The sequence below is a fragment of the Aspergillus bombycis genome (genome assembly GCF_001792695.1).
Source record: "Aspergillus bombycis strain NRRL26010 chromosome Unknown contig00086, whole genome shotgun sequence".
Lineage (NCBI taxonomy): Eukaryota > Fungi > Ascomycota > Eurotiomycetes > Eurotiales > Aspergillaceae > Aspergillus > Aspergillus bombycis.
Genome location: NW_019170088.1, coordinates 76091 through 104068, shown reverse-complemented (window position 1 = coordinate 104068; position 27978 = coordinate 76091). Strand labels below are relative to the sequence as shown.

Here is a 27978-nt window from a genome sequence, read left to right as displayed (position 1 = left end):
TATAAGAATCCCGACCACAGCTTTTTGGTCCACCGTACGTGGGGTGCACTCATTCATTTAATGATGATTATAGTTATTTTCTTCATAGTCACTATTGTTTTTTCTAACCTGTATCTGGCCATCAAAAGCCCTCTTGTTATGCACAACCGGCATATATGACATACGCCGAACAAACCGAACTATAGACACAGACAGTATACAGAATATAAACAGGAATTCCCGTCCCATAACGGACGAAGGCCAGAAGGCTTTGGAGCAAGTTCAGAGACATGGTATCAACGATCTGAAATCAAGGACGTGGATATCGTCAAATCGAAAAGAAGTAAGGGTAATTAAGAAGAACATCCCAAGTCGCTAGAATCGTGCAGCTGCAGGTTGCAGTGGAGAGCGCAATATTAAAAAAAGCATAAAAATAAAGGAATACAGCAAAAGAAGAAAAAAAAAGAGTAAAAAGGACTTCGAAGCATTAAGTCCTGAAGTATCTCACCGTTCAGCCTTAGACGACACCACTGCTCGGTCGAGTCCCGGGCAGTGATGGCCCATGCTCACTGGGAATTATGCCAACCTTAGGATCAGGAATCTGGATGTCCAACGACATGTAACCCGTCCGTCGAAGACTCCAGATATATACCCCGTCCTTTGCGCCGACCTCATGGTTCCAATTCTCCACCCAGTCTTCTATCTGCTTGAGCTGGTTTTTGACTCCCGTGACCCCTATATCCTCCCAGATCCAGCCGGTCAGCAGCGCCAGCGCCCCATCTATCCAGTTCCGAAGGCTGAATGGATCGAATGCTTTTACGAGCTTGTCGTTGACCGTAGCAATAATCCTGCGGAATTCCTGCTCAGGCAGTAACGGATCGAGGATCTCCGGATACAAGTTGGAAAAGGTCGGGGCCAGGTCTCCCCTAACCATCCAATCTCGACGAATCCGAATGATGCGTGTCGTATGGTACTCCCGAGACCTCACTGATACGTGCGGGTTGATATGAGGGTAACACGGATGGGCTGGTCCCCAAGCCAACTCCTCCGCCACGTCAGCTTCGCCACCGGGATGTTGCCCCGTATGCGACGGTATCGAAGCGATCTGTGCCTGCGACCGCAGGGAAGTCTGTGATTGTATATGTCGGGGGCGGTCGTCGAGGGGATTGGATCGGTCGACCACGGGTTCTAGGGTCAGGTGTGCCCGGTCGGGTGGACGAATACTTTGTGCCTCCGGACTCCCATGATTTCCCGCCGATTCTGGCATTTCCTGTAACGGCCAATCTTCGTTGAAGGTACCACTGCGCCTTTGCGCTCGAGGCACTGCGATGCTGGAGCGCCCACTTTCGGTCTCCCCCTGGCTGCGCTCCACCACAAGACTATTCGGGGATGGGGTGAGTCGGCTGCGACGTTGCTCGGGAATCGACAGGAGAGGGTATGCGTCTCGGTGCGCCTCAAGACAGAGATTCTCTTCCGAGCCCTGGAAGGGATGGGGGACCGTGACCGGTGTAATTCGCGGGACGTAGTTGACAGGGTTCGCGAGGCGAACCGAGGGCGGCCGTAAGATGGCGGAGGGAGTCCAGAAACCCTTGTGTCGCGGTATGGATCGGGAGGAGCTCGTTGGCTTGGAGTGATAGGCCGATGACGATGCAGGCTGGTGGGACTCCCACGAACGGCGCGGGCTTCGACGGCGCGGGGGCAGGGAAGACTTTTCAGCCTCGGGCGGGGATATAAGAGGAGGATCCCGGGGGGCCGCAAAAGACGCCGTTTCCGACACGGGCGACGAGTCGAGAATATATGAGAGACGAGAAGGAGGAGGAGGAGGAGACACGGTGACAGGAAGGGCCGTCGTGGTGAAGATTGCTGAGAGAAGAAAAGCAACACCGAATGGATGAGCGACGCAGGCGGGACGCTGATTGGCGGGTGAGAGGCAGAAAGGGGCAAGGCAAGGGTCACGATTCGGTCAAAGCGCGACATTAGTCGCTGAGAATTGGGGAGGGAAGAAAAAAAGGTATTTCTTGCCTTCAGGATATATGCACGAAGAGTCTGGCAAACTTGAAGAATCTCAGAGATGAGGGTGAAAATGGCAAGTGAAATCGGAAGTTCAAATCATCTATTCAATTCGTGAAATCACACTTCAATAGTTCTTCTCGTCGGATCTTCCGGGTGGATCTATAGCTCGTCGTTAAGTATGGATGTCCGATTGGGATCCAAAAACAAGTCGAGGACAACATGAACAGGACAAAAGCAAACAGAAGTCCATGGACGAGAAGTAAACCGGAAGGCAGATGCGATGGGATCTCAATCTTCTAATCTAACGAAATAAATAAACAACCCTCCTCATCATCCCGGAAACATAACCCCCCTGACGAAACAATAAATGGATCAATAGCCCAACCGGAAAGTAAGGCTTTCAAGCCTTTGCGTCACTCTCGAATCCTTTCCCTTAGGGCATTTCTATCACGGGAGGAGACCAGGCAGCGGGAATTCATAACACCAACTAAGAGTAAACAAAAAAGAAGAAAGCCCCCCACTGAACAAAAGGAAGAAGGAAAAAAAAAAAAAGGAAACAAAAAAAAAGAGGAAATTTGAGACAGTTAACTGACCTGCATCATATGTCATATATCACATAGATTAATGACATTATGTGTAACACTCCGACCATGATTAAGACGCCTCTTATGCAGTCATTTCTAGGATAGACACATCTGAAAGCTCCCGTAGGGCAGCATTCCCGTACCCTACATTAATCAACCTGAAGCAATTACAACGTTGCGTTCTTTGTCCAGCTGGGAAGCTTGGACAACCCCCCAAGACCGAGACCCCTGGCGTAGTTTGCTGCTAATTATAATGGTGGAACTTAAACCGTCTCCTTGGCCGCTCCTTCATTAGTCGCCGTTTAGCCCATGGTTAGGGCACCAACTTTCGATAGTACCACTTAGTGAGAGAGACCTTCTCTGCTTCAGTCGAATAGATGCAACTACACCGAGATAAATGTAACTATATATACTGGAGCAAACGGTCTAGTTCTCAAGATTACTAAGTATTAATCCATTGTAAGGTAAGTACTGTGGTTTTAGTCACTCATGGACCCATCTATATAACACTCATTAAGATTCGTTTTGAACACCGTCCCGCGGAACTCCGAAACGCGTACAGACATGATAAATTCATCAAAAACGACGTGAAACCCTCACCGCTGCAAGCCCAACCGAAGTCCAGACGAGTCACTTGCCATTTACATTTCGATTGGCCATGGCTTGCATCCGTCGCAAGGCTTCTCGATGCAAGTCTGTCATGTCTCCTCGCTGCATACCTTCCGCAATCGCATTCTCAAACTTGACTGACGAGGCTCGTCCCCGCAGCTTCTTGGAAGATGTTGGATTCCGTTCACCTGTCCCTTGGCTGGTCATTGGAGGCGTCTGGGCTGCCAGTCTTCGCCTGTCATATACATTTTCTCGTACGGATTCCCGCCATGCCGCCAATGAACTTGGGGTGTTGAGTGGGGTTGGTGTACTCCTTCTCACGGAAGTTTGACCTACACCAGACTGCACAGCCATCTGCTGATGCAACATTGTTCGACGCCGGGAGAGAGGCATGTCGTCTGCTTCTTCGGGGATGGGGAACGTTGATTGTCGGGGCGAAACCTCGGATCCCTGGACGAACCTCGATGCCCAGGGGTCGGCGCTGAACGAGAAAGACGACAATCTATTTCGCATCATGCCCTCGCGCACTGCGATGAGAGGGGGCGGCCCTTTCCACTGAGGTCTGGCAACCTCGGCCTCTTCACAGGGCTGTTCCCCTGAGTCGACCGTAGGAGACACCGCGTCGTAGGTATTGGCAGCATCCGTAACTCCTTGAACTGGTTGGCCTTGGGTTCCTGGGTGTGCAGAATGGTCAATTTTAGTTTCTGGGAAGACAGCTGGCCCAGAAAATGCTCTCTTATGCGCTCGAGCGCTGGACTGCAACTGAGAGCCGTTGGCCATTTGGCTAATTTCCTTTGTAATCGGCGGCTCGGCGATAGAGACACGCCTCTCGACAGCAGGTGGCGGCTGCGCATTTAAAGGTGTTTGCAGCAGTTCTTCTACTTTGACAGGCGCAGCGGCTTCTTTAACTTCATCAGGGGTTTCTGGTTCCTCCTCTTCGACTGACTCGATCGGTTCAGGCTCGGGAGCTTCCGCATCGTCCAGATGCTTAGCCCACTCGTTCGTCCTATAGGATTGTACTACCTTTGATGTTCGTTGTGGTAGTCGTTTCACAGTTTCTATATCCAGTCGAGGGGGTGCTTCTTTCTTAAGCTTAGTCTTGGTTTCGGATCCTGACTTCGAAGATCTCTGCTTGACAGGGGCAGACTCATTGGTTTTTGGGGGCGTTTCTTTGGATGAAGACTCCTTTGATTGACTGACTCCCACTGGCTTCTCATCTTGATCTTTTGGGGCCGAGCCATTCACACTGGACCCAACAGCTCGTGGCTTGTCATCATTTTGATCTGCTGGCCCTGTTGTTTCGGCATTTATCTCAATTTCTTGAGGTATTTCTGTGGGCTGCTTGTCAACCTTTGGCTCGGGCATGTCCTTCGCCTGGGTTGATGATGATGATGATGATGATGTTGGTGGTGGTGGTTGGCGCTCGCTAGCTTCTTCCTTTGTTGGGCTATTCTCTTTCTTCTCCTGTTTGCTCCCCTCTTGTTCCAATTCACCGAACTTTTGCTCGTCTATCCCTCGCGAATACACGCTGGGCTCCCCGACGCTTTTTTCAACATCCTTCTCCAACCCGGATGTCTCTTTACTATCAGCTTCCTGCTCGACGGAGGGAATTGGGGCATCTTCTGGATTAGATGCAGGTCTATCTTCTTCTTCCATATGATTTCCCGCCACATTGCTGTGACTCTCCGAGGCGGAATTAGAGTTTCCGTCTAGGGTGTCTTGCGTGGATGAGCCATCGCAGGAGACCAGCGCTTCTTGTGATTGAGATATAAGCCGTGCGCTATTTTTCGCAGATACCTTGTCCAACAGGTCTCTACCAGAAAGCCGCTTGGATCTTATTGTTCCGGCTTCGGACCCAACGATAGCTGTCATATCAGAACTATTGTCGTCTTTGATCTTGGCTGCAGCTGCCCCATCGAACACTTTGAGCGGGACGTTTTCTCCGTCGGGAGACGATTGGTCTTGGTCTTCTGTGTCGACTCCCACCGTGGTATCTTCTAGTTGTCGACTCTGAGAGTCCTCAGTGTCCCCACTTGATTGCGAAGCAGCATAGGCAGATTCACCATTCGCTCGCCTCTCTAAGCAATCAGAGCAACGATAGGACTCCTGTGAAGAGCTTGCAACACTTGACGTGTCAATTGCACCACCTTTCTCCACATCGACTGCATGGTCTGCAGTACATCCGTTCTTTGAATTATCTGCAAGCTCTGGAATGCCGGAGTCGGGATTGCCATGTCTGGCCTCCCACTCTAGCCGCTCTTCCATGTTCTTCTCTTCGAACCTCCGCCCTATCTCGAGCTCGGCCTCCTCCTTTTCCTTCTGCTCTTTTTCGCGAACCTCATTCTCTTTCTGCCTTCTTTCCCGGATTACTTTCCATAACCTGAGTTGTGAGATCACACCTAGGACGGCAATAATGACCGTGGCGGCAAGCTCAACTTTGATATTACGAGTCACAGGGTAGGTGCTTGTACCCAAAGGGAAGATGTCGTCGTTCAGAGCTATATATCGGTCAGAGGAACAATCCCGGGACTCCTAGGAGTCAAAGATAATACATACCCCAAATGTAAAGCCAGAACTCCTTCCAACCGGCACGACTGAAGCAGTCAATCCCTAATGCAACAGCAGTACCTCCAGAAATACCAGTCGACGCCATTAGTCCATAGGGTCGAGTGTAGTGGCTGAATGACAGAGCATAGAATGTGACTGAGATAGCGCCGATGAACCCGCTTTTGGAATCCGTTTGTGTGAGAAGGCCGCCTGGCTTAAGGGAGAGAAGCCACATGCTGCTGCAGAATCCGCCTAAAAGACAGCCAAGCCCCTCTGTTAATTCCTTAAATACAAGCGAAAGTGCTCCGAAAGTCACTGCTGTGAAGAAAATAGCGACGAGGTAGGCGCCCTGAACCGCGACACGGACTGGGGGATTCATGACGTAGACGATTAGAACCTACAAGAACGAGGTTGATTAGAATGAAGGCACACTTAGAGACAGACAGCGAAGCTCACAGTTACACCAATAGCCGCTAAGAAAGCGGTTGATAGGAAGACTTGGATCCTGGGTCTGGTAAGCTATATCTACCATTTATTATCAAGACACCATGTCTTACCATAGATTCCGTATTCCTATAATTGCAAGGACTGCACCGGCGACGATGAGAAGGAAACCACCGACCCCCAACGCAGGTGTTATCGTAGGTTGCAAGGGGAGAGCGCCAGGTGCGATCGGGTTCGTATCATCTGTATGACCTCAGTATTGAGAGGAAGCAAGTATAGATTGGAGCTTTCCACTCACTGCCAGTTGGGGCTGGCGTAGCCAAAGTCGCTGTAGCCGTAGTGGCTGAGGTGGTTGTATTGGAGGCCGAGGTGGAATTGGCTGTAGCTGTCGCATGGCCAGTTGCGCTCGCGGTCGTTCCAGTGGTTGCATCTGCTGTTGCTGTAGTTGCTTGATCTGTTGCCCTAGCTTCTATAATGGCGATGCTCCTATGCTGGTTGCCCTCACTATGAGGTATCTGCGCCGCAAACACGAATAGACACGGCACAAGATACGCGAGAAGCGCAAGCAAAGGAAGCAGCCGCATCTTGCGGAGGAAGATTCGTGTATTCAGGGTCTCAGAGCAACATTAACAGAGTCAAGAGTAACCTGATCTGAAAACCAGTACAGGGTCTCAAAAGTCTGCAGAAAGTCCCGTTGCAGTTTCTACCCACACATTATTTCATGTACATCGGATGGTCAAGTATGAGCAGCGAATTTTAACTATAAGAGAGGAATAGAAACACGCAATAGAGAACAGGGAACGTGGGTAGAGTAGTAGAAGAAGAACAGGCAAGTCTACTGGGCCCTTAGTCGCTACGTCTCCACTATGTATATTCTATCGTATGCATGTAGAATGGATGCATGAAAACCGAAAAGGAGCTCTCATACTTAGATCCTGGTACCCGGGAACTCCGTAGCCCGTAGGTAGCGTTGTTAGCTCGCCGCCCAAGAAGAGGTCAAAGCAAGCCATATTACCAAATGGACTAAACGGATGAACGGCGCAAGACGACCCACTCAGCAAAAGCAAAAGATAGCAATTACATGCGTGGAAAATTGAGTTATCTAGTAGGGATCGGCAACTTAGTACACGATGGCGACGACAGCTGAACGACTATATCGTATCAGGGATTAGCTCGCAGGCCGTGGGCACCACTCAAGGAACCAAATTAAACAGACTTCAGGGAGATCCACGATGGCGTCCGATAGACCGAACTAAGTCTGTAAGGAGAATTATCGCGTCGAAAGGCTGAATGTTGATCGGAATATTGATCAGTGCTCTTTGAGATTAACAATAGCATGGTGTCGGGATGCGTTGAACATCTCACGCACAGGGTAAGCGAATTTGCAATCAGACGGAATCGCAGTCTGACGTGGCACGATCACACTGAGCTGATAATCATGATCCAGTGAAAATGATATAGGATTGAGTAAGAGAGCAGCGTGCTCTAGTGAAGGTCTCGCCAGCTATGGCCTCTAGTCGTGCTGACTAGTTCGTGTTCGTTAAGCGTTGACTAAGCTGTTTAAACCCTCCAAGTTTCGGGGCCGTCATTGCGCTAGCAGCACTAGCAACCCTCAGAATGAGTTTAGGGCGTGTGATCGGCTGCATGAGGCGACAGGTCTAATTTCTCCCGCGAACGTCTCTTCGGCCTATCATCCTCTACAATCAAAACACAGTGGCCTTGATCACAAGGCACCGCTCGCTCAGTGGAGGACGGAAGCCACACTAATTTCCGAACTAGATTCCTTCTCCAGGAACCATGCTCGTCTTCGGGACAGAGATCTGGTTATACACAACTTACTTTAGGGAGATGCATACTTAGTCAGGAGTAAGACCCAAGGATATGTGGTCGCATAGTTAACCGAACACCGGTTCCCGCAGCATGTACTCGTTTCTGTCAACCCACTCCATCAAGTCGGAAATTTATTTCAGAACTTGCTAGTCGCAATCCCCAAAGCATCTTTTCAATAATGGAATGCACGGTCGCGATGCGGTGAACATATCACGGCAAGAGGAAAAATGACCTGGAGACTACCATTCCAAGGTTTGAGTTAAAAAATGGCGAGCTTACTGTCACGGTTAGTGCCCGAAATTGATATCTCACACGTCATAATTGCATGAACGCCAATGAATCCTTGACCGCACAGTTAGCGATACGATCAGTAGCATCTTTTCTGTAGCGAAAAGTTTATTATGATTGATATATGCATGCATGTCCCGAGAGTCATGGCGAAAATGGCAACTGTCAGCGGGCATCCCAGAGGCGAATGGGAGGCAGAGGTGGATTTCGGTCACCAATCTCTGTATTACAGAGTGTCATGGTATCACTTTCCTCTAGTTCTTCTTTCAAGTAGAAGATTACCATAACTCTGGTGGGGAGGAACGAAGAGGCATCCCATGAGCAAGAACGAGAAGGTACCCTTGAACATAGTATGAAGACTAGAGCAGGTGGAAGTAGATCAGTAAACCGATGGTGGATGGATGGTGGATGGGAGCTGAAGGGTTCACCCAATGACCGCCCATAGTCATCACGTGAGACCCACACCGCATTCCAAATCGCGCGGGCAAAGTAACGTAATGACAGTTTAACCTCTTGGAGAAGCTGTGACATTTGACTTCATTTTTTTTTTAAACAAAATCTTGATTCTCACCGACCCTTATCCCTAATACTTGCTCGAAGGCAAAGATTCCGAACACCAGCCATACCATGTCTGCCTTCGCCTCATCCCTGCGCCCATTGATGCGCACCGCCACTGGCGGAGCTCTCTCCGCGCGTTCCTTCAGCTCCTCCTCATCGCGTTCGGTAGCTCGTATGATCATCACCGGCCGTCTGGCAGCCGCGCCGGAGCTGCAGGCCACCTCATCCGGTCAGGATGTCATCAGATACACCGTTGCTACCTCGACCGGGGCCCGCGACAACCGACAGACAAGCTGGTTTAAGGTCGCAAGCTTCGACCAGGGTGCTCAGCGCGATTACGTGCTGAGTCTGCAGAAGGGGTAAGTATCGACCCCTATCTCCATGACCTGCATGTCTATTTATATTTGAGTGCTGTGAAATGTTTGATTGCAATGCATGTATAGGAAAAGTGTTAAGGTGTAGTGCTAACTTTGATTTTTCTTATTCGCCAGAACCCTTGTTTACCTCGAGGGAAGCGCCAGCCTGCGGGACTGGGAGGACGCCGAGGGCAAGAAGCAGACCACTCTGAACATTGTTCAACGTGAGATCCCCGTCCAAGACGAACTCAATCTGTCGGACTATGCTAACTTCCGCGTTACGCATCACTATTCAGGGAACATCGAGGTCCTCAAACGCCCGACCAACCCTAACGAAAATGAGTCTGCCTAAGCTCTGTCGGCCGAGGATAAGCCTGCACAAGGAGAACGACATAATAACTTGATGGGCGGATATTCAAAGGCTTCCCGTGGTCCCTTGTAGGTTTTCTTGGTGAAAGTGAATCGGCCATTATGTGTTCTAATTGTATTTTGGATCATACGGCTTCTGTATTGTAGTTATTATACAAGTATACCCTTGAATACTAGCGCTCTTTTAGCATACGGCTTCGTGGCTCTCATGGGACAAGCTTAAAATGGATCTGACGGGTCAGATGCGTTGGACGACCTGCTTATCTATAATGGTCTGATCTAGTCATACTCTATGTTACTTGTAGCATATCACATACCGGATCAGTTAATAACTAGTAAAACCTTCTGGTTATATCTTGGATGGTGATGCCCGATAAAGGTGATTAGATCTAGCATGCCAAGATATCTGTGATTATTGGAGAACAGAAGCAATAGACTCATCGCAGACCTAACAAGCGGCTTCTCCATTGGAAGTCATATGTTAAGGACTTGATGCAACATCAGCCACACATCTGAAGAAGAAAAAAGAAGGCAAATAAAATAGTATTTGCAGCACTCTCAACGGACGAAGCCGAAATGAAAAGTAAAAGACCCTTTAAATCCCGGGGCGGAGGCACTTCACCTGGTTTGGTCAGTTAGGTAAACGACCTGTCCCAGGGGTATTGCACGACCTCATGCTCGCAATTCGCTATCCTGGCTGATGTCGCGTTTAACTCGGATAAATGCCTCTCTTCCAGGCATATAAGTAAGATCACTACTGCCCCGGCTTTGGCTGGAGCCCGCCCATGCATTAGCGGAAACTGTATTTGACGGAGCAGAGAGGTTCGGCTGGGATAAGATTCTCTCGCCACTAGAAGTAGACGAGCGGTGAAGTGGACGGTGCAAAAGAGACCAAGGATGCTTAAGCCAAGACATGCTCTGTCCTTGCTGGGGTTTCGGCCAAGAGACTCTGCCCTTCTCAATGTCATCAAAGGTCCTGTCGATACTATTCGCAGTAGCAGGGTTCTCTGCACGAGTTCTACGGCCGCAGTTAGTACATGACTCGTTAGATCTGGTGCAGCTGATCCTTACCCTGCCATCGAAGTCCATGATTTATGAAAAAGTAGCCCTAATCGGCTGTTCGAGAAACCCGAAGTATCCGAGCTGGATGCATCTGGTGAAGAGTCGTGGGCTCCGACGAAGCAGTGATCCAGGCGCAACAAGCGGAGGTATGAGCCATACATCCTAGAAGCGTCTCTGCCGCACCCGAAGAGGATGAACAACATGAATCCAGAGGCCACTGGAAACCAGCGATCGAAAAAGGCTTCACCACCTGAAGGTATCTTCTGGATTTTATTCCAATGTGGTCCGTGTGCCACACTCCATGAGTAAGAGTGCCACGGTAGTGAAAGTTCGATGTTCTTGTAGACAACGTATGTTTGGACCGGCAGGATAGCCAGGAGCACAATGAAGGAAAGGATGAATAGCCGCATGAATCTAGATTTGTTCAAGTTACTGTTTGATGCTTGTAGGATGTCACCAAATTGGTTCCGGTATCTCTGAAGACGATAAACCACAAGGCCTGGTAGGGTGTTAGCTGCTTGGACCAAGGCGACCACGGACAGGCGTTAACGCACTGCAATAATAGCCAGCCATAAGGCAGATTAATAGAGGCCAGATCCATGCCAGTATGAGGCTCACCCAACTTTCATCAAAGCTATTAACGCAGCCCGAGATGCCAACCAGAATGTATCGGTTCGCCTGGTAGACTATATGTGTAGCCATTGCCACAACGGGCACGATCACACAAAATAGCATATCTATGCCGAAATTCCACCACCGTTGCTGCTTGCTCGGGACAAGCATTGCACGTCTAGTATCAATCATGCTGGCTAGAGTGCGGAAGATGCAGACCAAATTTCCAGGCACCGCAACATAGCTGGCAATCATCACCTTGACTTCCACATCACAAAGGCCGGCGCCACTCCACCAACTATCCATGTCATCATTCGGCCATATAAATGCGTTGATAACATTGAACAAGTTGAGACACAGGAGCCAGCATATGAGGGAAACGACCGGAAAATTCTTATTTTTCCAATGCAAGATCAAGGGAGGGATGGTCAGCAGCATGCATAGGATAGAAAGCGATGGAATGATCACGGCCTGGGCGTAGGGAGCAGTGCTTGATGCCGCCATGTTCTTGATACAAGTACAATCGTGTGATGCGAAGAAAACAAACTGTTGATATCGAGTGATGGACGTCTCCGTTGGCCAGGCAGTAGGTATACTTGACTTCCAGAGCCACTGGACTAACTAAGAAAGATAAGAGCTCCGCACGAGGAAAATGGGAGCATCGTGTGGAAAGAAGTATGGGCACTGAAGGAGAAACACGACGATTAAGAGACCTTTAGAGACAGATGTCTTATTGAGACGAAGCGCAGGAAGTAAGAACAGGGTGTTCCACGCAGACGCAGCTGAAACATGGACTTCCACTATACGTCCTGGTTATATAGAATGGTTCGCATTTGAAATAGAGTGGACAGAACGACGATCCAGGCCCTCGGGGCCGTTTATTCGGGTTACTGCAGTCGACCCAGTTACATCCTGTACAGGAAAGTTGTATAGTTCCTGCAGAATAAACTTGGCTTCGCAGATCTGCGGCCGGAAACTAGAGCGGCCCGTCGTATAACAGTTATATTATTAACTTAGTGCCTTGAGAAAAGTCAATGATGAAAAGATACGAGGGAGTAGATTGTGAAGCGATTGGCCATTGACTAGATGGTAGCAATAGGGCTTGCTCAGTGAGTACATACCGAGTGACATCATCCGCCTGCCGACCTTTCCCATTCGGGGGATCAATAGAGGACAATCAATCACCGTCAATAAGCCGTCAAGCTGGATATTTAAGACAACGGGGTATTTCTAAATATATGGACAAGTACCGAGATTGAAAACTCGTCCGATTGACTCACGGGTCAATTGGCATGGTGAGACCGTCCGCCCCATAGCCTGCAGGTATCCTATCACACCAGCAACCCAGCAGGGAACACTGTCAAATTGGAACACGCCTTGACGCATCATGGGGCCATGTAGGGGCAGTGACTAAGAACATCGTTAATGTGTTATCCTTGAAGGCGAAAGGGGGGCCGGGTACCTTTGTATGTATGATGGAGAACTGTTGTTGCCTATCGAAATGGGGTGAGTCTCTTTGGCCCGATCCTCCCACTTTTGAGATGTCTGAGTGGTTTGGCCCCGAAGAAATAGTCAAAGCGAATGGAAAGACAAACCCTCTACCCAGTGGCACTTGAAAGTTCAAAACTGATCGGGACTTCCGGAGTGGGTGGTACTTAAGTTACTAACACAGCCGGCAGCAGGGAATCAATAAGGACATATCAAAGGTGATTTGTAAGAATCATTGACGTTGTACGTATATCCTTGTATATTACACACTGCTTAGACTGTGGCTCCGTATTCATACAGAAGCAAACATGGAGCTTCTTGCGTAAATTGTAAAGCGTCTTCCGGTATTATTACTAGTACTATGATCAATCAGCTCGCCGAAAATCGTTCAAGAAAACCAGTATTTGGGATTTATATTACCCTATGCACATGGTAGTAGGATATTTAAATCGCTGGCTTCATCGAGAGAAAATCGCCGCAATACATAACAAGGCGATACACAACCATACACACCGTAAGGGCCACGATGTTTAGATCAGGGCCCTTGTCAATGTTATGCAGCATCAGCACACTCTTATGCATTGTCCGCTTGGCTGCCAGCATCACGTACGGACTCGGAGCTACACTAGCCATGCAATACTTCGAGGGTTAAACTATAATGCTTTGGAGAAGACCGATTCTTGTTTATACTGAGCTACGTCGCCCGAGAGGGAGTGTATGAATATAAGAAGGAAAGTAACTAGTCATCCAAGAAGGCCTGGACGAAGCGTAACAACAGAAAGATGGGCTCTCAATGGAACCAAGGGCTGATTGGTGCAATGCTAAAGGAAAAATGGGCTTCAAAGGAGTTGGTATGCTTTTTAGGTGCTCTCCGCTCTAATGAGGTTGTTTAAAGTAGAAACACCTCTGGTATAGTTGTAAATTGAGTGTTGGTGTTACTGCCAATTAGCTTCTGGACGACTTGTGATAGTATCGTCGACCCACCGTCAATAACTGGGACTTAGGATTACTGTACCCCGCCTGGCTAGGCATCGGTTGTATTTGATCAATGGAATATTAATCTCTGGATGTATGCTGCTGCATCTGGAGGTTCGATCTGGTATCTGCCATTACAATCGAGCTACCGCTTGACTGGTAACCTGAAGCTATGGCAGCTCCCATTAGATGGGGTTAAAGTAGTTAAATCCACATAGAAGGTTCTGTCTTTTCTATTGTCTGCTCAGACGTACGTGTCAATTATGGACTAAAGGTTTTCAGGCATCTGTTCCCCTGAGCTTTCTACTGTAGTAATTGCTTGCGGTCTACTAACAAATATTCCTTATACCAGAACGTATGCATCAGCCCATACGCCCCAGACATCGGCCAACAACTCCATACCCAATCTCCCAGCCTCGATGTCCAAGAACGCTTCTTGACGACCTCTTCTGGCTGTATCTGGACTTTTTGATACAGATTCGGCAAGTACGTCGTATAATACCTCTGTCGTAAGCCATCCATTGTATCACGGTCATAGATTGACCAAAATTCCTCCTCTGTATAGTAGGTCCGTGCATAGAGCCACTTTTGACCCCCAAGGATGTTGACGACTTTCTCGAGCTTGCGATTAAAGTCAACAAAGTTCTTCTTACCCTTCGGTCCTGGACCCCATACTCCAATGCTGAGCATCATATCACGGTGATCCGGGTCAGGATGGTTTCGCCGTTGCGCCATCAGTCCCGAGACATGTGTCGTTGCAGTACGGACAGGACAAAGCCATAATGGGTACCTCCCAAACGAGTCATCAAGAAAATCAATCAGTTCTTTGGCACCATTATATGGCACAGCAACATCCTGGATAGTGTACTCCTTGAAAAGCCCGCTCTTGTGGACGGCGTGATACATGACCCTTGTATGGGAGATACCGTCCAGCACCCATCGCATGAACTTTGTCTGGGGAAGTAGAAAATATTCAAAGGCGTACTTCCCCACCCAGAAGCCTCCCCGATCGTAGCGGAATAAGTAATCGGGCAATGGGATCAGCTCCTTGGATGTGGTCCCCTTCTCCAGGTTTGATGGCGAGGAAACCATGTCTTCAGCATGCATATAGAACCACGGATCAGTGGGACGAGTAAAGGTTTGAACCTGATCTTCCTCTGCCAGACTGGTGATTGACCCGGCACAGACACATCCCTTAGTCTTGGTGAACATAATCCCATCCAGATACTGGTACGTGGGGTTAGGTGTGAGCTCTTCAATTTTTCTGATGGCCTCGTCAACACCTGAGATAGGGAAATAGGTTAATTTCACTACTGGGTTTGTCGGAAGTTCTATGAGTTGCAGCTCCAGTAGAGTCGTGATTCCAAGGGTCCCAAAGGAACATGCAGCACCGAAGAACAAATTGGAGTTTTGGGTTGGGGATGCATGCAGGATCTCGCCGTTCCCAATCACAATCTCAATCCAAGAAATTGTTCGATCAAAGAAACCATGCCGATAAGAGCTACTTTCTCCGGATGTGCCTGTGAATCCGCCACCTACTGTTATCCCGGGATACTCCATCACCACCGGCGGAATGAACCCATGGGGGAGGATTGCGCTGACAAGCATGTCCATAGGAACATTAGGTTCGACTAGTGCCACCTTGCGTATCCGGTCAACACTGAGCACACGATTGAGGCTGCTTGTATTGATGGTATTGGATGTGGACTTTCTTGAAGGACGTGTCGAGTTCGTGGAGCCGTGATAGATATGAAAAGGCTTCTTGTCATAATGGAACTGCTTCACTCGCGCAGATATCTGCCGGACGATAGCATTATGCAAGTCCATTGTGGGTCAATACCATAGCAGAAAGGCCTCTCAATAATTTTCAATGGAGATCGTTTGAAAGCACCGTGAGTTGAGGATGCTGTGTGATGACAAAGGGACAATGGTGGATGTATTGAGAGGCTTGGAGGCAGACCTGATATTTGGGGACATATTGATACAGATATATGCATGCTACCTTTCCTTGATTCACGCAAGGAGAGATCTAATTATTCACTATTAGACCCATGAAAGGTTACTGTCTAATTCATCTCCCAGTGGCCGAGCCGGGAATTAATGGTGCGATTCACTAAGGTACTGTACCTGCGCGGAGATGGTGTACCCGCCAGCGCATCATACACGCTCAGCCATGACCAAGGAAAGCAGAGCCGTATCTAGAGATAAATCCAGCAAGCGAGAACGAATTACATGCTTAGCACACAGGGGTTTATAACTCGGCGAGGAAGATGATGGAACTATGTTGAATTAGTTACAGACACCTTTGTTGAATTTAAGTCACTTTCTCAATTATTCATGAAACTAAAACTAATCACTCACGTGGATGAGACCATTAACTCTAAACTGAGATAGAATGGGATAAACAAATCACAGAAAAGTACAGGCATACCAAATACGGTATTCACTGTCCAACTGAGAGCTATCACTTAATATATCCTCCTTCTGTGCTCCATAAGATGCCATTCACGAGGTCCATACTTGTTGGGCTTGATTGGCAAGGCGTGACTTCTGGTCATGCAGTAGTCGTTGCTGCGGTGAAGAACAGCGGCATGGCCAGTGAACAAGGGTATGTGAAGCTGAGAAGCAAAATCTTGCTCAGACATCAAGTAAAACCAGATTTGATGAGAGGGGCTCTGTATGTTCTTGAAGGAGACAGCGGGAAGAGCAACTTCACTGTTCTCGTTGTCCTGCGGTTTCATATTCGTCTTTCTCTCTTTTAACTCAGTCAAATCTTCTCATTATTTATGCTTCGGGAAGGACCAACATAAATCTCCGTCCCTATTGTATGCTTGGCTCAATATGAGGTCGTCGTCGCGCAGACAGAATCATGCGCTGCGTGTCATCATAATTGGCTGCTCTGTGGCTGGTCTCACTCTAGCCCACGCTCTAGCCAAGCGGCAAATTGACTATACCATCCTTGAGGCTCACGATTGCCTACCACTGCCGTTCACAGGAAATGCTTTCACCTTGCTTCCCAATGGATCACGGATACTAGCGCAACTCGGGGTGTGGGAAGAAATCGCGGCAGCATCAGATACGATCCACAGTCATTCAACTTTCCTTGAGGATGGAAGGTTGTTAGGGAGAATAGATGTAGAAAGACTCCTTTCCATGAGGTATGCCTTCCTTATGCGATTTGTGATTGGGTAGGTCTAAGGCCTGACTAGGCATGGTTATAACCTAGCGGTTATCCCACGATGGAGATTTTTGCAGATTCTCTATAATAGCCTAAAAGATAAACATCGCGTGCTTTTCGGTAAGCGCGTCATAGCTTTGAATCAGAGCTCTTCGCAGGCCAAAGTGGAATGCGCCGATGGCTCCATACTTACTGGAGACCTGGTTGTTGGCGCCGATGGAATCCACAGTGTCTCACGTGGCGAGATCCTGAGGTGGAATAGGTCCTTACAGGCATCACCAAATCCAAGAAAGATACCTGAAGGTGAGTAGTATTACCATATCTATCCCACCTCAATGTTAGCTGCTGATCAGAGTTTTAGGTTTGACCTCAAAATTTTCCGGCATATATGGCATCTCGCATCCTATTCCGGGGCTATCCCCAGGCCACGCGCATCGCACGTACGGAAACGGATTCTCCTTCATAGTCAACATTGGAAAAGAGAACATCTTCTGGTTACTATCGTTCCATGCCGGGAAGGTGCACCGTTGCCCTGATATACCGCGCTATTCGCAAGACCGGGCATCAATTGACCAGCAGGTCTCCCCGTTTTTAGGTGCGCATGTCTCTTCAGATGTTCGATTTGAAGAACTGTACAGTAATGCAATCACATGTTGTCACGTCGCCCTTGAGGAGTTGCTCTGTGAGCAATGGGCTGCAGAGAAGCTTGTGTGTATTGGGGACTCTGTTCACAAGGTCTGGCTCATTTTCTTTCGCTATATCTCCCAGCTACTCGAGTATGTTATTTACAATGAACTCTGGCAGATGACACCAAACCTGGCTCAAGGGGCAAATTGCGCTATTGAAAGCTCTGCCTCGCTAGCCAATTGTATCGTCCGCACTGTTGACCAAGACAAATCCTGTACATGCCCAGATAACCCTGAGGAGGATATGGGCCTAGAGGCATGGGAAGAGTCCCGAAAGCAGAAGATGAGACGCTTTTACACGTATTCATGGATTCTGGTTCGCTGTGAAGCTCTTTCTGGGCCCTGGTTCAAGGCTCTCGGCCTCTACATCGGGTCCTTCCATGGAGAGCAGGTAATCAGTTACATATCCGACATTAGTCCCGAGTCGGAGTACCTGGACTACTTACCGCAATCAGATTATCACTTGAAGTCGCGATCGAAGATGCGCCAGGGTAGGCTGAATCAATTGAACCATCTCTCCGTTAAGTTGGCATTTTGGTTCTTAGATGCTTTGATAACGATGTGGAGCTTTTGTTTCGCTTAGAGCACATACTTGCATTGAGATTCCTCGCGACTGTAGCATATAGTTAATACAAGGGATTTAGTGAGTCGGGCCTTAAGTGCCCTGACTGAAGCGGCTGCATGTAGATCAGACAAGTTGAGGTTAGTTATTAGAGGAAATCCGGGTATGTGTAAGAGTATCCGTACAGTATACACATACATGCAGGATCGTCATTCAGCTGAAGGTATCTCTTGGCACATGGCGTCATATTCGATACAATACAGTTTCCCTCCGCAATTGAATTCGGGGGTGAGATTAATGATTGGGGCTGTAGTCACGAACTACTCCACTTGACCCCGTCTTGGCTTTCCCGAAAAAGGGTAAGAAGGGATCTGCAAGTGATGCGATGAGGTACCGTACTGTACTCCGTATGGATGTACGTACGTGACCTACACATGATTTAATCATGGCTGAACCTGAGGATCCTTTCATGACCTGAGGCACACTCCTCTCCCTACCCTTCTTTTTCTCAAATTCCATCCTGGCTGCAACTTTCCTCTTATACCCAGGATCTCGACCACAGCAGATCGGAATATGGTCCACCAATTGTCTAGCCGACCCTCCTCCTCCTGGTTCCTTTTCAGTCATGCGACCATCAGCCTCTCCCTTCCAGAACAATCAGACTAGCAATCCCCGCGCCCATTCCCCCGGTTCCATGAGTCTTCGCCAGCGAGGCCCGGCCCGCTCTGCCACCTTCGCAGAGGGCTGTTCATCAAATCTAAAAAATGAACGACGCAACTCGACCTTCTCAGATTCGGTCTCCGAAGCACGGAATTCCATCCGATCCTCCACTGACGATCTATTCTTCCCGCGTGCAGCCAAGGGTTCCTTCGACGCGGCGGATGCGCCCAATGAGGAGTCGCACTGGCATTCTGCACCCTTGGGCCTCGCCCTCCTGCCTGCCATCGCGGGGGTCTTTTTTCAGAACGGAAGCGCCGTCGTAACAGATGTTACTCTGCTGGTATTAGCAGCCATCTTTTTAAACTGGTCCGTCAGACTACCATGGTAAGACAGGCCCATACGATTACACCCAAACCCCCCCGGTTAACCAGGATGTCAGGGATTGGTATCGCTCCGCCCAAGCGATCCGACAAGACAAATTCTACGATGCGAACGAAATCCCTGTAGACATAGAGATTGACCACAGCCAGGATGCAAAAGATGACTCAGTCCCAGCAAAACAACGCACAACCGATACAGCTAGCGCTGCCAGTAGGGAGTTGCAAATCCACGAAATCGTCGCTCTAGCTTCGTGCTTCATCTTCCCGCTCATCGGAACATGGCTATTACACGCAATCCGATCCAAACTGTCCCGACCCTCAGAGGGTTTAGTCTCGAACTACAACCTAACCATATTCCTCCTAGCATCAGAGATCAGACCCTTCGCCCATCTATTACGAATGGTCCAAGCGCGCACGCTCCATCTCCAGCGCGTCGTCGCATCATCCACCGAAGCCCCCAAAGACAGAATAGACGCCAGCAAGATAATCGACCTCTCCAAACGACTGGAAGAGCTCGAAGCCCACATAGCAGAAACAGTTGCGGCGCGCCTCGCCCCCAGCCAGGAACAGTTCCAGCCCCAAGCGCAAGACTCCCTCGTCTCACATACCACAGCAGAAGTGCGGAAATCGGTCCAACCGGACATCGATGCCCTGAACCGCGCCGTGAGACGCTACGAGAAACGTACCGCGATGACGTCCTTTCAGACGGACTCCAGAATCGAAGCGCTAGAGGGTCAGGTCCGGGATGCCATTTCTCTAGCTGCTGCTGCGCAGCGTTCTAGTGTACGGAAACCGAAGAATGTTGTGTCCGTGCTGCTTGAGTGGCTTTATACGCTTGTTATGCTCCCTGCTCAGGTCTTCGTCTCCTTGGCTGTACTCCCATTCCATGTCGCGAGACGGTGTCTGCGGTTTGTTCAAGGTATTTTTCTTTCGGAACCACAGCCACAACCAAAACTTGCAAAAGGCAAGCTACCGCAAGAACGTAAAGCGCGGTCCCCGAAACGCCCAAAACGAGTACCCCAGCAAGATTCAGCAGAGACACATGGACTGAAGTCCATTCGCGAATATACATGACTGTTTATACGTCGCGATGTGATTATAGTATAGTTGTTCTTAGAGTGCTGATAGTAATTGTAGAACGACTGATATCCAAAGACGGTCTCTACTTCTTTATCCATGTTACCGCGTCAGTATTTCCGTCTAAGTTGACTCCAGTGTGCTGGAATGGGGAAGGATGGGATACTCTAATTAAGCATTTCTTTTTTTGCTCTCGGCGGCTTTCTTTGACATTGGCCAATCAATATTTAGAAGTTTATAGTTATATAGCGTACGGCGTCGCCGACTATACAATGCGCACGGAAAATGAGTACACGCTAAGCAAGCTTGTATATTCGCCAACTTACTAAGCTTATAATATCAAACGTCGCACACATCGTCTAGATGACGTCTCTAGTAGTTACCGTCGAATAATCTAAAGGTTATAGAAATAAGAGTATATTACAATACAATGCATACAGAACCCAGCTCGAATCCATAGGTATTACAAAAATATCCCCGATTACTAAGGGAAAGGAAAGTACATATCCAAGCGCATATATACGAGACAAGCACTATATAAGAGTTCAAGACCAACCACCGGAGGGACCTTTATTGTCAACCCCGATGGTCTTCAAGAAAGGCTCAATTATACTTCGTTTTCGGTCCTCCTGCGCTCGCCGTTCTCTATCCTTTGCTGGGACAGGGACGTTGGCGGAGATAAGGACAGTGGAGAATATACCCGCTAGGGCGGTTTCGACGGCTTGTCGGCGAACGGCGAGAGGGTTAGCAGCAGGTTCTGGTGCGTTTGAGGTGAAGGTGAGGGTTCGCCGTCGGAGATTGCCTGCGGCAGCGACTGCTGCAGCGGCTGCTGTTGCGGTTGGTGTGGAGGGCTGTTTGTTGGGGTTGGCTTGCTCATCGGACGGCTTTTCGGAAGAGTGTCGTGGGGGCATGGATGTTACTGGAGCGACTTCGTTGGCGATGCGAGCAAGCATGAAGGTGACGAAAGTGAAGGAGACGCTGTGGGCGGGGGAATATGCTAGGCTCTCTAGTACCCAGGCTTGGGATTCTTCCCAGGATAAAGGCGGCGCTTTTGTCTTCTCACGGGCGAGGATTTGCTGGTCTAGATCAGACCAAACGGGCGCAGTGACTATCCCGTCCTTCAAAGATCTAAGAAATACCAGTAAGGTCTCGCTTAAGATCTCCAGGCGGTGAAGCGAGGATACTTCGGGTGGAATGACATGGTTGAAGGGTTTGTTGGTGTCCAAAGCTTCCCGGACAGATGCCAGGAGGTGAGAACGTTCTTCTTTGTCTGTCAGATTCCATGACTCTGGTTCAAAAGGCCATGCAAACCCATGTGGCTCCCTAATCCACGGTGGAGAGTCTTCGGACTCGCCTCTGATCATGCTCCATTCGGCAATAGCACGTTCGGACAACTCCGATATCGATTCTGTCAGGCGGAAAAGCTCCCGCGGGGCTGACAGAGGGATTCCTACTTCGTCCTTCTGGCGTCTCGTCATCTCTGTAGCTGGCAATGTCCGTGCACCCGCTTCAGGCATGACGGTAAGTTCTTCCAAACTGCGACCAAAGCAGGTGGGCAACCACTCCCCATATACAGGGATGAAATGATCTCGGCCGTTGGTCACTCGAAGGACCAAAACTTCCTCTAACTTCAACTTTCCGTCATTGAGCAAACGTGCAAGCTGTATATCCTTGACACCTGCAGTAACTTCAATATTGGTAAGCTCTCCAGGCAATAATGTACACTCCTGTAAAGGTAACGTAGATGCCTGATCTTCCGGCTTGTCGCGGTGCGGCGGCTCAATCTGATATTCAAGCCAAGAGGGGTGATAATGACAGCCTTCTCCTTGTTCGGGCTTTTCGAATGAGAAAGTTGCAGGCACGCTGCTAGTATTCGCAACTGTCAAAGATCGAGTGACGGATACATCAAATGGTACGTCACCAAAACCTAGTGCATTCGGATCTTTTGTCTTATCCTTACTAGGCCCATGGCCGTGGCTGTCCACCACAACCGTCAAACCCGGCCGAGACTCATTTTCAGCCTTGTCCAGCTCTCGGACCACTTCCTGGTGAACCTTGGCCTTTAGGTGAGGGACAACCGATTCATAGGTTATAGTGAAGCCGGCTGCCAAAGGCTTGTGGTCAGATGAGAGGATTCCTTGATGCGAAATATAATAGTCAAGTGTAAGTGATTGGTCCGGATCACTCTGCGAGATGAATGAAGCACCGTCACTCGCGTCATCTTTGTCGGGGTCGTATTCATCTGCACTGTCCGCGCCATCAACATCAGGATCATAGTCGAAGAGAACGTTGTCATCTGCTGCGGCCTTATCTAGTCCCCTGGCTTTCATTTCTTCGTCCCGTTTCCTGGCTTCAGCTGCTTCCTTGACTAACTGTTCATGTCTTAACATGTCCCGCCGTGTCCGATACAAAACCCTATCGCACCAACTAGGGCCCCGTTGCTTTTCACTGGAATCGAACTTGGCGACGCTTCCTACATCATACTTGTACGTTGGCAGAAATGATATGCTACCTTCCCTCCATCCCTCGTGTAAGGCCTTCTGCTTGCTTTGTTGCAGGCGAAGCTGATCATGCGGAAGTAGCGACGATATTGTAGTTTGCAAAGAAGCTGGGTCTGTGTGAGGGTCCACGTCCTCATCGGAAACAGGCGGAGGAGCTATACTTGTCTCGTCCGTCCGTTTTGGTGACTCCTCTGAATCGTCTTCATCAGCCACATGTGTAGAGTTGTGCGTTTTATCGTACTCGTTCTCTGTATGTCGAGCAAGGACCTGACGCACGTCATCTCCAGGTATATCCTCTAGTCTATAATTAAGATCACCAAACCAAAAGGCAAAGTCTTCTTTGCCTATACTCTCGGTAGGCTCATCCCTAAGTGAACTTTCAGTATCGATTGGGTCAAACTTTGCGCGTTGGAGAATTTGGGAGGCGTCCCAGTTCCGTCGTTCCAGGCTGTTTTTATCCGACCCAGCTGCCAAATGACAGTTGACGAAGACAAGACACGTAGTCTCGCCTAGCATTAGGCGCGTCACTGCAGCGCCTTTGTTTCCCATGTAGCCGAACAGGCCTGTGCCTACATTGGCACAGCTGACCGACGAAACAGTCTCAGCAACAGAAGGAGAGGCGTAAATCAACAGCAACAGCCCCACCAGTTGCGACTCCGCAACTAATTGGTAGCCTGAGGGTAAAGCATTCTGCATCGCAGCTTTCCACCTATTTGCCGGTGCTGGATCAACGTAAGGCCTCAGGGCCTCCGCTGGGGAAGATATATCCACAATCTCTTGTAACCCAAGAACGTAGAGTCCCACCTGGTCCAACTCGGATCCAGATTCATTCAGGTGATCATCGCCCGTTTTAGCAGGAGCTTTTTCTAGGCCGGAGACTCGTAACCCGGCGAGCTGTTCGCATATTCCCTCCCGCTGTACAAACCATTTTCCGATATCCTCCTCCGTACCTTGAATGGCAGCCACATTCCACGTTCCGACTTTGATCTGAATAGACTGTTGAGTTGTATACTCGGATTTCCTCGCTTTAACGGCTTGTGGGAGCGATGAGGGGTCGAGAGAGGCATCAGGAGACGATCCGTCAGAGTGCGAGTCACCTGCGCCGGCGCCGGCACCGACCGGCGACTGCGACGCGCGCGGTTCGGTATCTGCCACCATGCTGAATAGAAACACTAGTATCAGTTATAATGAAAAAGAATGCCTATCGCCTGCCGCAGAGCATGCTATAGAGGCCCGGAGTCCCTCGGTAATCCGCAAATTAAGCGTTCACCTTGCGCTTTGGCAGCTTTTCAACAGCAGGCAGTGCGAGGACAATGACCAATTGGGGCGAGTTGTGGCGATCAGAGGGTCATTACGACAGTACAATAATCGCAGATCGAGCCAGTTAAGTGCCAAGTGCCTGTCCGATTATCACGCGCCTCACTGGCGGGAAGTATAAGAGAGAGAGTCAAGAGAGGTGGGTTCGCCCGCCGGTAGGATAGGTATGAGCCGATACGAATGACGACAACGATAAGAGGACCGCGCCGAAGCCAGATAACCCCGAGGCGTCTTCGAAACGAAAGAATGGGCGGTAGACGCAGAGTTAGACCAATATCGAGCCTAATGATTGAATTGGACTGGAAGGGCCAGGAGGAAACAGAAGTGGTTGTGGATCATTTATCGTCAGCTGTGCTTTCGTTCTGACGAAAGTCCGTGGGGCCGCCGACCGCTTCCTAGAACGGAGCTTCTATTTAATCCAATTCATCACCTGAGCTTATTTGCGACTTTCGCTCATTCCTCCATACCAACACTTGTCATTATTCATTCTCTGTTAGTTCATTCACTTGCTAAATACAGCCCCTTGTCTCTCTTAATCTCTGCCAGAAGCAGCCCATACTTAATCTCCTCTTTCTCTTCCTTAACCTTCACAATGACAACCCGCAGACCTCGACGACAAAACAACAATCACCGTCACAATCAGCCTCAACCCTCAGACTACGATTCAGACTATCAGAACTATTTCTCAGATACCCAACAACAAGAAATCAACATGGCACCTCCCCCAGTCCGCTCAAACGAAGAGCTGAACATCTCCGTCCTCCGCCGTCACAACCCCGCCATAACTTCGATTCTCTCCCTAGCGCCTTACGCCGTCATCTACATATTCAGCCCAACCACACGGCAGTGGGAAAAGAGCGGAGTGGAGGGCTCACTGTTCGTTTGTCAATTATCGCAGGGGTCTCTAGGCGAAGAACGATACAACGTTTTCGTGCTGAATCGGCGGGGTCTTCATAATTTTGATGTTGCTCTGACGGAAGGGGATAATGTGGAAATTACGGAGGAATATGTGATTCTCAAGGTCGACAATGACTCCGGGTTGGGTGTGGATAATAATAACGGCATGAATGGGAAAGGCGCCGATCTTCGCATATACGGTCTTTGGATTTACTCCGAACCCCCTCCCAACTCTACGGCTGAAACACGCAGTATCAATGCTCAGGTGATTCGGGAATGCGCCATACATGCAGGTCAAAGCTTGAAGCTGGCCCGCGAGCGACTGGAAGCTACTCGCCAGAATGGCCTGCACGCTGCAGCCGCGGCTGCGGCTTCTACGGCTGACCCCGTGGACGAGGTGCAATCAAGTGTTGCCATGGGTCGTCAGGTTTCTTTGAGGGATCTTTTTGGGCAACAAAGGGCCCAGGATGATGGGTGGAGTACAATGGCGCACCATGTTGGTCCCCAGGGATGGCACCAGCCTGGGATCAGTGGACCGACGGCGCAGCCGCAGCCACAACCGCAACAAGATGTACTAGGCGATCTATTTAGGAGGGCCGGGTTAGCGTACCAGGGGGGTCCCTGATCGAGGAACCCCCACCATTATCCGAGAGATATCTGTCAGGGTAATGTCATGACCACTTGCGATACCCATGAGATTTGCACAATGAGCGCAGTTTCCCTCCAATAAAACTACAGACAACCCTACGTTAGAATATAAATTAGAAACAAGGTGATATAAAGAAGCATATCCCATCTAAATACCCTTGTCAAATACAAAGAGCAAGTCTATAATCCCCCAGACATAGAATCACCACCAACCTTCCCTCCAAGCTCCATCAATCATTGACTATATCCAACACCATATCGGCCACTTTCTTCGCCACAACGTCGCTATGTTCTACAATCCACCTACATCAGCAAACCCCACCCCAAACACCTCAAAACAAGGAGACGGGAAAATGAACTCACTCAAGACAAAAGCATGCGGCAGCCCCTCCTCACAAACAACCATCTTCGGACCACTGTCCGTCTGCCCCCTCAGCTCAACCACCTCATCTCTCGTCCGCTCCGCAACCCAATGATCATTCCGACCAAAGTAGAAGAACAGCCGCGTAACCGGATCCTTGACGTCCGACATGCCCCAAACATCATCGCTCCATTTATCTGATGTGATGGTCTGCATCTCATCGGCAGCCATGTGTCTAAAACCCAGTTAGAATACTCTTCATCCCTCTTCAACACACTTCCCACTAGAAAATAGAGTAACCTACAAAGCTTGCTGCACACCATACCCACTTTCCAAGAAAGCAGCCGTAGTCTCGACCATATTATCCCGCGGCGATCCCATATAGAACCTAATCAGAGATCGTAAAAGACTACTCGGGAGCAGTGCCGTCAGGATGCGGACCAAGAAGCCCACTACGACAGCCAACTGTGGGATAAAAGATAGCATGCGCTGCGATAGATCCGATTAGCCCATGTATTTCCAACCACCAAAGTAAAAGAAACAGACAATGTATACTCACCGTCAGCTTCTGCCCGGAGGGCGACTTCGCAATATCAACAACAGTAGGAAACAGCATGACGCCGCCGATGATATCAAAATCAACAGAAGGCGAGGTACCACTGGTCGAGCGCTCGCGGTGTCTCCGTAGGAGCTCCATGGCTATGTAGCTGCCCACCGAATGGCCGATGAGAATCACCTTAGGTCTTGGTGATGGGACCCCGTTTGATGCTTTGCTGGAGTCGGTGAGGAAATTGTCCAGCTTGTCTTGGACGAAACAAATCTGTTCTTCCAGGTCATAGTATCTGGGTTTGGAGCCTGGTGTTTTGGTAAGCTCGAATCCTCCCAGACTGTGTCCGTAGATCTGGAAGGCATGGTTTTTTCTTGTCTGTTGTGTGGACTGTGTGTTTAGCTTGTCTGAGAGAACGGAGAGAAATGTGTGGTAGTACCCAATTAGGCCTGGGTTGCCGGATATCATGTAGATGGTGATGGGGGATAGTGATGGGTCGGATGCGGACGATGTGTGGAAGAAGCTGTCCGCAGAAATATGGGGTTGTCGGGTGGAATACATGGTACTCAGGTGCTTGTGGGTTAAGGTAGATGGTTTTAATATATGTTTATAGCCTATGCGTGTTGAATTGGCATACCTGAGGTGGTACATGAATGGGATTCACTTGTAGAAAGGGTATGGAGTTCGATAAATTGAATCGGAGAAATCGGAGTTCCCGTCATGCCTCGGCACCGACTTAGAACATCAAGTTACAGATTATATACTACCACTCTATTACAAAGCGCAAGACATTTGGATACGATATATCGTTCTTCACAATAGTTCAGAGACACGGTTCGTTGTGAAGGTAGCGAGTTACTGTGCCGACAAGTATGTGCACTAATATCTCAGAAGAATGCAAATAACAACTCTCTCGACAACCCGCTCCATCGAACATTCCCAATCATAATAAGGAACAGAAAGAAACGAAATCCTCCATACCAAGACCTCTGAAATGCAGGCATAGCATACGCACACAGTGATTCATCGCAATTCATCGCATCCAGCCAGACTCCATCCCTATCAACCAGAGCTCCTTAAACCCCATAGATAGACCGAAGAACAATACAGAAAGCTCCAGTTATGCCAAAGACCCAGGTGGAACAACACCGACCATCAGACGCCAGAGGCTGGCAGCATGCGCGCTACTTCCTCGCTTCTGATTGCATATCCATTTTGTTTTATTTTTCGCCACGCATTGACAGTGCAAATGAACCATGAGGTGCTTAAAGGAAGGACACTCAAATAAAACAAGATTGGAGAAAGAAACAAACAAAACATGGTAGCTGTACACCAGGCCAAAATTTCGACGATGAGAAGGTAAGAATAAGACGGAAATCGCAGGCTTCAGAGCAACTGGAAACCTAATACATGATATCTAAAAATGCCAAAAGAAAAGCACAAAAGATGT

General features: G+C 49.1%; 9 protein-coding genes across 9 annotated transcripts; 4 read left to right on the top strand and 5 right to left on the bottom strand.

Annotated features, from left to right (window-relative positions):
- Nucleotides 1-496: 496 nt before the first annotated feature.
- Nucleotides 497-6760, bottom strand: ABOM_009609 (uncharacterized protein; the record flags this gene model as incomplete). The annotated part of the gene is made up of 6 exons (XM_022536737.1): nt 497-1891; nt 3222-5683; nt 5742-6129; nt 6189-6237; nt 6290-6419; nt 6475-6760. The coding sequence occupies 6 exons, from the start codon at nt 6758-6760 to the stop codon at nt 497-499; spliced, it is 4710 nt and encodes a 1569-aa protein (XP_022386311.1).
- A 2161-nt stretch (nt 6761-8921) lies between these two features.
- ABOM_009608 (single-stranded DNA-binding protein) lies at nt 8922-9560 on the top strand (the record flags this gene model as incomplete). Its single annotated transcript, XM_022536736.1, has 2 exons — nt 8922-9211; nt 9344-9560. 2 exons carry the CDS (start codon nt 8922-8924, stop codon nt 9558-9560), a joined length of 507 nt encoding a protein of 168 aa, XP_022386310.1.
- Nucleotides 9561-10249: 689 nt separating this feature from the next.
- On the bottom strand, nt 10250-11755 carry ABOM_009607 (pheromone receptor; the record flags this gene model as incomplete). Its single annotated transcript, XM_022536735.1, has 3 exons — nt 10250-10595; nt 10799-11138; nt 11194-11755. 3 exons carry the CDS (start codon nt 11753-11755, stop codon nt 10250-10252), a joined length of 1248 nt encoding a protein of 415 aa, XP_022386316.1.
- A 2262-nt stretch (nt 11756-14017) lies between these two features.
- On the bottom strand, nt 14018-15541 carry ABOM_009606 (FAD-binding oxidoreductase; the record flags this gene model as incomplete). The annotated part of the gene is made up of 1 exon (XM_022536734.1): nt 14018-15541. The coding sequence occupies one exon, from the start codon at nt 15539-15541 to the stop codon at nt 14018-14020; it is 1524 nt and encodes a 507-aa protein (XP_022386309.1).
- A 1014-nt stretch (nt 15542-16555) lies between these two features.
- Nucleotides 16556-18161, top strand: ABOM_009605 (FAD-dependent oxidoreductase; the record flags this gene model as incomplete). Its single annotated transcript, XM_022536733.1, has 3 exons — nt 16556-16872; nt 16924-17195; nt 17254-18161. The coding sequence occupies 3 exons, from the start codon at nt 16556-16558 to the stop codon at nt 18159-18161; spliced, it is 1497 nt and encodes a 498-aa protein (XP_022386318.1).
- A 604-nt stretch (nt 18162-18765) lies between these two features.
- Nucleotides 18766-20254, top strand: ABOM_009604 (uncharacterized protein; the record flags this gene model as incomplete). The annotated part of the gene is made up of 2 exons (XM_022536732.1): nt 18766-19184; nt 19240-20254. 2 exons carry the CDS (start codon nt 18766-18768, stop codon nt 20252-20254), a joined length of 1434 nt encoding a protein of 477 aa, XP_022386317.1.
- Nucleotides 20255-20802: 548 nt separating this feature from the next.
- On the bottom strand, nt 20803-23916 carry ABOM_009603 (phosphatase family protein; the record flags this gene model as incomplete). The annotated part of the gene is made up of 1 exon (XM_022536731.1): nt 20803-23916. One exon carries the CDS (start codon nt 23914-23916, stop codon nt 20803-20805), a length of 3114 nt encoding a protein of 1037 aa, XP_022386313.1.
- A 751-nt stretch (nt 23917-24667) lies between these two features.
- Nucleotides 24668-25597, top strand: ABOM_009602 (Dcp1 family protein; the record flags this gene model as incomplete). Its single annotated transcript, XM_022536730.1, has 1 exon — nt 24668-25597. The coding sequence occupies one exon, from the start codon at nt 24668-24670 to the stop codon at nt 25595-25597; it is 930 nt and encodes a 309-aa protein (XP_022386312.1).
- Nucleotides 25598-25850: 253 nt separating this feature from the next.
- ABOM_009601 (bifunctional triacylglycerol lipase/ester hydrolase) lies at nt 25851-27089 on the bottom strand (the record flags this gene model as incomplete). The annotated part of the gene is made up of 4 exons (XM_022536729.1): nt 25851-25912; nt 25984-26216; nt 26286-26470; nt 26541-27089. 4 exons carry the CDS (start codon nt 27087-27089, stop codon nt 25851-25853), a joined length of 1029 nt encoding a protein of 342 aa, XP_022386315.1.
- Nucleotides 27090-27978: the final 889 nt, after the last annotated feature.